Source organism: Bombus affinis, chromosome 8 (genome assembly GCF_024516045.1).
Source record: "Bombus affinis isolate iyBomAffi1 chromosome 8, iyBomAffi1.2, whole genome shotgun sequence".
In the NCBI taxonomy this organism is placed as follows: Eukaryota; Metazoa; Arthropoda; class Insecta; order Hymenoptera; family Apidae; genus Bombus; species Bombus affinis.
The window spans coordinates 16781391-16793553 of record NC_066351.1 but is presented as its reverse complement, the minus strand read 5'-3'; the positions used below and the strand labels follow the sequence as shown (position 1 = coordinate 16793553).

The 12163-nt window shown below is 42.9% G+C and overlaps 2 protein-coding genes across 5 annotated transcripts in view; both read right to left on the bottom strand.

Annotated features, from left to right (window-relative positions):
• Positions 1 to 12163, bottom strand: part of LOC126919496 (ATP-dependent RNA helicase DHX33) — a 250860-nt gene that overhangs the window by 61267 nt on the left and 177430 nt on the right. The window lies entirely within an intron of this gene.
• The window catches only part of LOC126919489 (neuroligin-1-like), a 150480-nt gene that overhangs the window by 19432 nt on the left and 118885 nt on the right, over positions 1 to 12163 (bottom strand). For all 4 annotated transcript variants that reach the window (XR_007711676.1, XM_050728790.1, XM_050728791.1 and 1 more), the window contains one exon: positions 9246 to 9446. Coding sequence is in view for 3 of the 4 variants with exons in the window: in XM_050728790.1 (XP_050584747.1) it covers positions 9246 to 9446 (201 nt within the window). In the remaining variant the exon portion in view is untranslated. The remainder of the gene's footprint in view (positions 1 to 9245; positions 9447 to 12163) is intronic.

Genomic DNA, 12163 nt, shown 5'->3' with positions numbered 1-12163 from the left:
GGATATTTAAGACTAAACGGCACGTCAAATTTTGATCCTAATTCAGACAGATTCTAATTCGTAGAATGTAGGATGTAGGATGTCTCGTGAACTTTAGAAGCTACCCACTGAACCAACGCTTTTCTCTATCTCTAGTCGATTAGTTACTACTCGTAATTAACGATTAACTGGTATAATCTGAAAATGACCAGAAGTAGAAACGAGCGTTGGATACGAGCAGACAATAAAATTGTTCCGTTAGTTGGATAATAAATGAAAAGGGGAGACGTTTTATTCGCCACTGAAACGTAAATCACGGCACGGCATTGGTTGCAGGGGCAAATATAATTACTTATCCCGGTGAACGGAATACGTAGAAATTTAACGAAGGATGAAAGTTTGCTTAGGTTTATGATAGGCACGTTCTACCGGATCGTCGTGACCGAGGACTTTGCGGCGAGTAGCCTCTTAGGGATCTAAACCATATTCACCGCGCGTATTAAGTATGAATCGCGTAACTGTCCGCCTACGTAAACTGCATCCCATTCTTGCGAGTAGCAACGATGCGATTGAAATTGAGATTTGAAAAATGGAGCAGAAATTACTTCCGCTCTAATGGCGACACTGTGCGTTCATGGACATTCTAGATGGCATAATACGTACGCAACTGTACAATAGGCAAGTTGTCCTCGTCGTACAAACAGATTGATTCGTCTAGCTAGCAGGACAGCGATACGTAAATCTGGAACGATTAATTACGTCGTAGGTAGCGCTACGCATCCTTAACGAGCTGATGTTTAATATTCGAAGGATGACTGTTTGTAAAAATCGATCGTGCAACGTAATGTCGCGTGTATATGTGTAAGCAGTTTTCGATCGACACAAGAAGACGTGCAATACTTTTCTTAATCGTTGCTTCTTTTCTTCCCATTTTTCTTAATCGTATCGTTGCTTTATCCTAGATATATATACATATAGTTACATACCATTTAAAATGGTCGTTACAAGTTTGGTAGATAGCTTGTCTATTATAAACATACGAGGCAAGGAAAGAAATTAAAACTATTTCACGATTGTAAAAACCTTATACGATGAAAATCAATGGGAGGAACGGAGAAGAGAAGAGAAGAGAACGAAACATAGATAAACGAACCTGTTTTCCAATTATTCGAGCAAAATAAAGGACTTATCCAGCCACGTTTGTCCAGCGACAGCTAGCGGATCCTTCGTCAACATCGAGAAACGAACTTTTGCCAAGTCCTACTTAAAATTGGGTCTTGGATCGTTTACTTTTACTCGGTTCGTGATTTTAGTTGGGATGACGATTAAAAGTTCCAGAGGGTAGATATCTTCTTAAACTCGTGGCAAATTTTTCGATTAGTTCGCGCGACCGACAAAGTTTCTTCGAACGTGCGATCAAACGTAACTCGGTTTCCTGATTATTATATAACGATAAAAACGGTTGGAAAATAGATATTTGCGGATAATACGAGCTATCGCGCTATCGCGTTCGCGCAGCACGATGAACGTACGCGTACGTATTTTGTATTATTTTATGCCCGATAGAGAGAATTCGATCGATAGGTGACATTCGCATTCGTTCCTCCCGTCGTTGAACGAGTCGTATTCTAAGAAGGAAAAAAGTGTGGGAAAAATCTGCGAAGATAGGGAAGAAAGTCAGTCGGGGTAACGATCGAAAGCAGGCTTACGATTCTAACGGTAGTTGGGACGTTCGTTGAGCCTGCTGGACACAATCGGTCGTGTTGGAAGAGGAATCCAGCCGGTTAAATAGACGTAAAGCAACGTGACTCACGTGCAAAGACGAGATACGATCGACATGGTTCCGCGATACGATCGCGAAAGAAATAGCAAGCAGAAACGGTGTGCTTTTTCTACGAGCTTGGTTTCTACGTACTTTTCTACGTGCTTTCTACGTTCTACGAGCGGATTCAGCTTCGTTCGTGGTTAAGGCCGGATGAAAGCTAAGCGAGAGCATCGCGAATCGGACATTGTGGAAACATTGTTTTCTTCGCGAAGAGCAATCGATCTTTTGCCAAGGCAATTGAAATTTCGATGAGCGAAGTTTCGACCAACAATTTCTGTTTTTATTCGATCGTATCGATACACTGGTACATCGGTGCGTGGCAATTAACGTTAGCAATGTTAGTTGCTAACAATGGCAATAAACGGCAGCTCTTCGAGTGGTGCGTTAATAATAGACGTATAATATCCGATTGGTCGTTTAACCCAATCAACTTATCTATATCTATATTTATCTATTTTTTATTTATATATGAAAGACGATCGGTATCGGTATGAGTTTAAGTAATAACTAGGGCTTAAGTCTGGACTATATAAAAATGCGCTCATCTATATGCCAGAACCAAGTGTAACCGCAACGTAAATTTAATTGAAGGTTTCGCGAATATCTCGGAAACGAAGGCGAAACGGGGCGGTTACGTGCATGGGAAAAACATATTTCAAGGTCGTAATATAATTCCCTACCTAATAATTACCCTATATAATTAAAATTTTCAAGTTGGCAAGACGCGTATAATTCATCTATCCGGACAACCAATTTCTATCCGCGAGAGCTAATCGGAATAATCGCTGCGTCTGTCGCGTTAAAATTTCAATCGTCTCGCCGTCGTATCGGTCTTTTAATTTCTTCTCAAGGTGTCGTCGGATCTGGAATTCGCCACGACAGATTGCAATCCCGTAGCCTCGTATCAGATCTCGTCGGTGACAGGTGGCGGTGACGCGGGTTTTCATAAACTTTGTCACCAATCGCGTTATCGAAGCCAAATTCTTTCTTTCTCCAAATGTTACTCTTGAAAATTTTGCCTGATAAATATCCTCGTCACCGTGTGTCGATTTTCGTTAAAGCTACGCGTTTCTCGTCGGGCAACCATCTTAAGCGACGCTTTTCGCTTGCTTCCTTCGATCTTGACGCGTTCCCGATTTCGACGATGTCTAAGTATGCCGCAGGAATTAGCAATCTCGACAACTTTTTCCTACCACGTTTTAAACGTGTAGGAGATGGCAGGCCAAAGTACCGATTCGTTATTTCCCCGCTATCGCGATAAATGCCAGCTACGTCTAGGTATCCCTGAAACCGAAAGTTATATAAGCAGCTCTAGCCTTCGTCCTCGGAGAAGTTTCGATTACAAGAGCAACAAACTCTGCCCCAATCCGATATCCAACGATATCCAACGATATTCAACGACGCGGAAGTTGGCGCGCTACCGTTACGCAAATCAACGCATTTCCTCCAATTAATTTTTTCATTAATCATTTCACCTATCGCTTTCACGCTTTTCTTTCTTTCTTTCTTTCTTTCTTTCTTCCTATATACGATACATACACGCGTATGTATATAGACGAAAGCCAAACCTATCGAATCGTTATTCACCGCTACGACGTTGAGTAAAATTCAACGCGGTAGCAAACAGAGTCGTTTTCGAGTATCGGAGAATCGTACGATCGTTGCTCGAGTTGTTACGAATAGTTGCGCGATAGACCGGCGATCCAGCCCCTCGACACCTTCCTACGCGTCACCGAAAGACGTACACTCGCCGCTTGAGATTCTTGCCACGCGGCAAGATGGCGAGCTCGTCCTCTTCCAACCCCTTGGACGTACGATCCATTTCACGCTGCAGCCAGCATACCCGTCAACTAGAGTTTTGTTACGATCGTTCGGGTTTGCGGCATTAAAAGAGTTTCCATTAAAGGTTTATTTTAATTTTATGGCGAATGCAAGCGTGTTTCTTTCTTCCTGTTACGCTATTCGTACGCTATTTTAGCGTTTAATTTTAGCGAATTTTAAGCAGTAGCTGTTTGTTCTTGGAAGGAGTTTGCGATTCGTATCGTTTGGAAGATTTTTATATTTATAGATGTTAAATTTTTAAGTCGAATGTTTCTATTCGTTAATTTAAGCCAAATGACTTCGAGGGAAAATCTGTACGAGTACCGCGCTCGTATCTGATACATCGGTAGCTCCATAGACAATCGTATCGATATCGATATCGATAAGGATAACGACTACTAGGTCCACTATTCCCTGTGCAGAAACGTACTCGAACAGAGACGATCGTGTGCGATTCTGCCGATCGACCTATTGGTCCGTTTCTCGCATTTTCCACTGCTTTCTCTTGGCTTTGCCTCAAAACACCGTTGGAAATCGCATTTCTTACCAGACTATTTGTCCTGCCTTGCCGAGATGAAATTTATAGCAGCACTCGATCTATTCGAATCTTCGTCTGTATTTATCGTTTGTCGCGAATTCTCGTATCGCGTGCTTCGACCCTCGTGAGAATTACGATACACGCGTCCACTATTTTGTCATTATAAATTTACGTTCTGTACCATCGAGCCAATTTTATCTCGTTGCACTTTGATTTCGTTAAAACGGTTTTTGCTACGGAACTTTTATCGTACCGGGCAAGGGGACCAGCAGTTTGCCATTTTTCAACATCACCGTCGAACGAATTCTTCGTCGATTTATTAACGAAGTCGATTTATTCGTAATTGCTAATATGCGTAACGTTCAACTACCTCCTCGATGGCCTTGAAATACGTTGTCAAGGTCGTATACGTATAACCGCTTTTTCCATTTCATCGATTCCAACAACTTGGTGGTTAGCGTCGTGTCCAAATCATTATTTATCGAAACGCTTTTTCTTCCTTTTGGTTGGATCAAATATCGTAGAGTATCGACGTTCATCGAACGTTGAGTCGAATTTTCGTTACGAAAATTATTCCGTTACTCTAATTATTTTCAAGCTGACCCTGTCAGCTGTTTGCAACAACGTTACCAAGTCGAATGTCACGAATTTGCGACATAGTAATTGGCAGTGTTTAATTAGTGGCAATTTCAAATATGTCTGACAGCAGTTTTGAATTAAAGCGTGCCTATTTGCGATTAACGAGCGTAATTAATTATTATCGACAAAATTCGTTCGCTACGAATCGCTACTGTAATTATAATTGTAAAATAGTTATGTATAATTATAAAAATTGTATAATTTGCGGATACTGTAAGACGTCGTTTCTTTCTGTACAGCATTTACGCTGTATGCTGAAAGGATCGTCTTTCTCTGTCTTTGTCTCTAGTCGATAAAATGAATCGAGTACAGCGGCAATATGCGTTTAAAACGTTGTCACAAGTACAGATATGCGAAACTGTTTCGACTCGTAAAAATAGAAACAAGCTTTCGCTCTGTCGTTGAAAATTATTACCGATTATTACCCAATTATTGTCCGTTTCGAAGGATCCACATCAGTCTGTGAATTTTAACCAATATTCCATGCTCTGAATTGTAGTCTGTCAGAGGCAAGAGAAGAGCAAAACGTAATCCGTTGTTAGTCGCGTTAGCTAACAGAAACGAAACGATACGTAAGAGAGAGAATCAGTGGTCCTTGGATAAAGACGATCCGAGTGCCGAATTACTTGGTCTTGCGTGCTCGATGGTTTAATTATAAACTTAATTATAAAAATAAATACGTAAGAGATACAACGATAAGCCGATTTTTCAGATTTAAGCCGTATCGTCTCACGGAGGCTGAGACGAACAAGCAGATTTGATGTACGATCGCAAAATGGTTGTAGGTGGTATGCCAGGTAGGTTATACGGAGGATGGTACAGGAGGTTACACGGCTTCCTAATCCTGAGAAACTGACCCATAAATCTTCGAGTACGCTCGTCGGTGTCTTGTACCCACTTGGCTTTACGATACGTTAATTGCCATTCGCTGCTATTTGGCTAAGGTAAGGGTTCTCGGAGCGAGTTAATCGGCACCTTTTGGCCATTCGTTACTTTACCTTGATTACTTCTTCAAAGAATTAATATCGAAAATATCTCGTCTTATGCTCTCGGCTCTATACGTATATCCGTATCAATATGTGTAAATTTTATTTATTTTTCTTGCCAACATAGAACAAACCGTGTCACGTTTTTCAAATACAGAAGCAACGAAAAGAAGATCGAAGATTCCGTGAAATTGTTCCTTCTTCTTTCCTTTGGTAAAGATACTGAAACTCAACCGAGATCAAATACTATGATAATTCGGATGTGCTAGACGAATTTCCGAACAGACGAATTTCTGAAAGCGAAACATCCTGAATTCCAAAGTCAGGCTACCATATATATATATATATATATATATGTCTTGACGAAGTTGTTCGATCGTACGATCGGCACGAAAACGGCAGCGTTGTTCAAGCAATTGGTCGAGAATCCAGCTCTGTCCACCTCCCTCGACAAAGTATCCAAACGCGATGAAAAAGAGCCTCCGAACCGCGCTCTTTCCACCGTTAACGAATCTTCTATCCGCACAAAAATTTCAATGGGAATCAAGCTCTCGAGACGATTCGGCTCTCCGGTTATCATACGTCGAAAGGACTGGGTTCTTGTTGGCAAAAGTTGGAAATAGGAACAAGAAAGGAGAAAAATCTCTCTGCAGGTTCTTTTGCCGTATAGAGATCGCGTGGGAAGAGTATTTCTTGGCGAAACGTTGGCAAGGTTGCGAAAGGGGCAAGAACGGGCAACGTCGGTGAAACGCCGCCTGTTGGTCGATCCATCCAACCGCGGGGCGGCCCGCTTTTACGTTTCTTCTCTCGCGTTTCTAAATCATCTCCACCACGGTTCTCTCAAATTCGCGGCGAACGAGCCACTCTGACGAGAAGCAAATTTCAACGACTCGTAGGAAATCGATCTGTTCCTTGTCTGCTTCTCTTTCCACCGGTTCGTTCTTTCCTTTCTTTCTCGTTTTGGCTCGTGGCTGCGGAAAAAGTTTGTTACCGTTTGTTCAACTCCTAGGAGAGACAGATCGCTTGGTTCGATAATTTTTGCGATATCGCTGTTTGCTTCGCAAGCAAATAAAAGATCATCAAAAGCATGTTTATGATAGAAAAGCGAAACGAACGACTAAAGCGGTCGAAATCAGTGGAAGAAACGGCACAGAATCGTTTAGGATTCGGACTCAAAGTTAAATTAAATACTTGAAAATTACATCGCTGATATCTCAGGCTTGTGGACGATACTCGTTATTTCTGAACGATCTGTTTCGATCTTTCACCTCAAAGATCTAACGATCTCGCTGAACAGCAACGACCAACAGAGCGGAAGATATTACTAGCCAAACGGCAAACGGTAATAATTATCGGTAGGGGAAAGGTAATAAGCGGAATTGATGATTCAGCCGCGCCGTGGCGGGCCAAGACGGATAACGTGCACATCGCGTCGGATCGTACGTTCGCGCGAACAACCAGCGTATATTACGTCGGGACGCGAGGCGAATAATAAATTCTGTCGGCTGCTTCTCGCCGGCTCGGCCCGGTATCTCGCGATATAAGCGCGGCTGGTCTGCAGGGAATCGTCAACAATCGCGAATGTGCCACGTATCCGATGAAAAACGGCACCACCGAGCTAGAACTGGCATTAACGAGCGTAAACGCGAGAATGCTTCGTGGCAAGGTCGACGATCGCCCGATATCGTACCGCGCGAACGAGAATTTCGCGCGAATCGTCGCGGCCGATACGATACACCTAACGAGCGTGCCGATCGAACGTTGTCGCGTTCGGTGGAAATCGATCGGCACGCATATTTTTCGCGCCAGCAGCCACGCTTTAAGCGTTGAAACTCGGTCGAACGTAGCAAGGCCCGAAGAATCCTTGGAATCGTCGAACGAGCACGTCGAGTTGCGCGAGTCGCCTTCGTACCGATCGGTCCTACCGTTCTTCCTACCGTTCTTCCTACCGTTCTTCCTACCGTTCTTCCTATCGGTCTTCCATCGTCGGCCAGCCGGAATCGTTCGAATCGTCGAACGCGAGTAGAAGCAATCAACGTTCCACAGTTTGCTTTGTCGTAACGTCGTTTCGTACGCTCGTCTAAATCGAACCGTAGAATAAATAATAAATTATTATTAAAAGAGAGAAGGCGTGTCCGACAAGATGGACAGAAGCGATCTTATTTTATCCGATAAATCACTGTTTTCGATATCGAAGAATACGAATGAAAATTGTATCTTTCGTAGCCTATCGCCTAGACAAATGAAACAGGCTTGAGAAATCAATGCGCGTCTTTCAACCTTAACGCGTTAACGGTACAGCCGAAACCGCTGTTACACGATGATCTTAGTCATCGATAACTTTCTAATCGATGGACAGATGGTACGCGTTACGAGTAAGCTTTATATAGATCGGTCGCATCGTCATCCACTTTCGGTACTGTCAAAACCACGCGAGATCAAAGAGTCGGGAAATAAAGAATCGGCCCAATTTTCCTCGAGCCCCGTGTCTCTAGACCCGCTTTCGTTTGGAAAGAAAAACGGCTCGGCTCGTTGATCCCGTTTCCGCGCAACCAGTTTGCAACGGTCTATCGCCAGCCGTATCCTATCGAGATCGTTCGCGAGGCTTGTTTCGAGCACGGCGTCGCCGTTAAACAGCGGAATCGAGGGCCGCGTGCCAAAGCATCATCTTTTATTGCACAGGGATCGGGTCAAGCGTTACGGCATCGTGAATCGTCGCGAATAGTCCACGATTCGTAGAATTTGTCGTACGAATGAAAAAGCGACGCGAGGATGCGCCTAACGAAATTGTCGTACAGTCTGCGTCGCGATCTAGCGGTCCAGCGATCTAGCGAATTCGATATATCGTCTACGTATACAGCGGGATCGATGTTCGTTTGTCAGGCCTTCGGTACCATGGCCTCGTGTGTCGAACCTGTTAATTTACCATCTCGCTGTTTCGCGTTTCTTCGTTTTGACCCGTGTATTACGCGTTATAACGGATCGTTCGCCGTAACTTTTGCCGATCACCGTGATACGTTTGCGGATACGGCAGAGACAAGCGGTTGCGCGCTGTCGTGCGACGTGCTCGAATTTCCTGCAAAACTCTAGAAAACTAGAGTGTGGCCGAACGTGTGTGGCGGTTTTCTAAGCGTAGAAAAAAAAAAAAAAAAAAAAAAAAAGAAAAAATGGTTCGGAATGATGGGTTTACGACGTGTTTAAATTTCATGAAAATCGAAGGCGCAGATCCAAACTTTTATGCATACGTTGTAGGTGTCGTATAAAACCGGCAACGTACCAGTACCTGTGTCGAAGTTACGGCATATTTGTCGCGAACGTAGATTCAGAGAAGAGTCGATATAGAGCGCGAATAGCGATCTCGAAGATACGGTAAACGTGAAAGACGATCGATCCGACTGATCATCGATCGAGTAGTATGATCGATGTAATGAAAGCGAGTAAAATTTAGCGTACTTACATCTCCCTTTTCCGGAACATATTTAGCCAGCCAACCCCATAGGACTCCAAATCCAAGACCTCCGAGAATGGCAATAGGACCCTGGAGGATCTGATACCAGAGCGCATCGTGGGAGAACATGATGCTCTTTATTATCCCATGGATCGCCACTGATGCCGCGTCATCGATTCCAGACACGGCGATGATCAAAGTTGGAATGCCCTGAAGTGAAACCAATAACGAAGATCGAATAAGTACCTCGATGCAGCGATTATAGACTATTGATCGAAAAATAAATCAAGCAACGATTAAATTTAAATCTGTAAACGCTTTTAGCGATTTGATGAAACGCAGAAACAACGATTAATACCTAATACGTAATAATAATTACGTTGTAAAAGAAAAAGAAATATATATATATGTATATAATGTAGTATCGGAAAAGGATGGGATTAGGATAATTTAGGTTTGTAAAATTCTCCTAATACTATTTATTAAGATAAATAAAAATAACAAGGATTAATTGGACAGAGAACGATAAATGTTCAACTTGAACTAAAACACAAAAGTCTTATTTCGCTCAAATCACTCTCTATAACTCTCGTCTTCGGCATCCGCACTCGCACGCTCCCGATTCTCAACTCATACTGCACGCCTTTTGCATTCGTTCTCGCCTGCGTCTTAACTAACATTGTCTTTAGCGTCTCTTTTGTTTTTTCCCCGCCCTATAGCGCACGTGTCCCGAAAACGCTCGTGGCCAGGGTCACGTAGGCCTTTTCGACGAAACTGTTCAGTTGAAAAGATCGACGATACATTGTTGTACCCAACGACACCGCGGTTCTCGCAACATTGTATACGGTTCGGCCGATATCTTAGGCCTTTTGTCCACGATACTACAATAACAATAATTCTCAAGTGCAAAACAGCGAATCGTTGTTTCATAAGAAATCAAGAAAAATAGCGAAACAAAGTGCGACTAAATCTCGTTACCGCGGTAATCGGTACCTTTGCTCTGTCATATGCTGGAACGAATATACAATCGAGAGAGAGAGAGAGAGAGAGAGAGAGAGAGAGAGAGAGAGAGAGAGAGAGAGAGAGAGAGAGAGGAGGGAGAGAGAATTTAAGCGACTATCGTCTAATAAATATAAAAGACTGTACGCGGCATTCGATAACGCGTCGTTTCAAGCGGATGTTCCTTTAGAATTATTCCTGGACGCCCGTGTATTGATCACATCCTTGATGTATTGTTCAAGAGTAACGCTTGTTTTTCGGCTCTCTTATGCCCGTTTCAATAGACACGGCCGCACCAATCAAAGACATCATCGATATCCAAAGAGTAAAGGATATCCAATCGTAAATGTTAAAATTACAGAAGTAAAATTTAAATTATATCCACGCCAGGAGATGGCGAAATAACGAAGAAAAGGATTATTAGCCATCCTCGAGGGTCAATTTTCTTACCGAGTTTGATGGCACGAGATGAACAGCATCCCGACAGAAATCGACGGTTTCCGTATTTTTCATCTCCTACCGCCGTAACTTTCCTTATTTTCCAACGACGACTACAACATCCGCGACTCGCGGAAACCTCGTTATCGGCTGCAATCACATTCCATCGCGGTAACTTCGAAAACCATTAAGGAACTTTAAGCCGGAACGTTCGAGGTCAATGAAAATAATCCGCCGTTTGATAGATAGAAAGGAAACGGAGTTGGAGGAATCGGGGAAAATGAAACGAAAGAGAATTAAGAGGAGGAGGAAGAATCTAACGAGATCACGCTCTCGCGATTCTTTCGAAAAGCCATATCTCGTATGGGATTTAAGTTTGACGATCGTTCCAACGACTTGTTAAATCGCGTTGAGTTGCTCCGTCGACAAAGGGATTTCGATTCGTCAGCCATTTCCGCGAACATTTGTTTCGTTGTACGTTCTCCTTTTGCGCGATCGTTTCGAAAGTTTGGTTAGATTTGAAAAATCTTTCGTCGCGTTGCTTTTTTTCTTGTTCGACCGTCTGTATATAAACGTTTATCGCGTTCACGAATTACCGATCGAACGGTATCTCGGTGCGAGACTTTTTCGCAGCCCTATCCTGCGTGGACCATTGACCCAGCGGAGATCCACTTTGTGGAAAAACAGGGCAAGCGATAAATTATACTTAAAAATTAGTTGTCCGCTTTTTAAATTTCAGTTGGTGAATTTGAAAATTTGTTCCTTGAGAAGCTGTTTGTTTAAACGTGGATGGCAAATGGGCACATTTTCGAATTTGCCAGGCTCGGTTCCAAATCCTATTTCAAGACGTTGATGATTTTGATTAAATTATTTAATTTTATATTTACACGTATACTTTATATTTTGCACGTAGTACGATACGCTGTCAGTGGCGCGTATCGCGTAAAGTATAAAATCACCGGTACCGGTCGAGTACCGGTTAACAAGAAATCCCACTAACCCAATCTACGATAAACCTTCGACTTAAATAAAAACTCAACGGCCTCTAATATTCTAAACGATACTAAAATAGCATTTACACGATCGCGTACACCGACTATCAAATATCCAACACGCGTGTCGTCACGTCTTCGCAATTCCAAGTTACCTCTATCTACGCCACATCTTCGATCAAAAAGTTTGAAATTTATTTCCAGAGTCTAATACAGAAATTACGTTCAGAAACGCGATTACTTAACGGTACAAGGAACATGTACGTAGCACGCGGCAAAGGGACGAGAGAACGAAGAAAAGGTTCCCTCTCCTTTCTTTGTCTCGACCTCCTCTTTTTGATTCCTCGGGAACCTTTTTGATCTCGCGGTTAATGCGAATTACTCGGCACACTCTTGACAAAGCGTTTAATTTCTTCTCGCTTGCGCGGCTGCTTCCACCACAAGAGCGACGAATAAACAAAAAGTCTCGTCTAGATTTTTCGACTCATGAATATCACA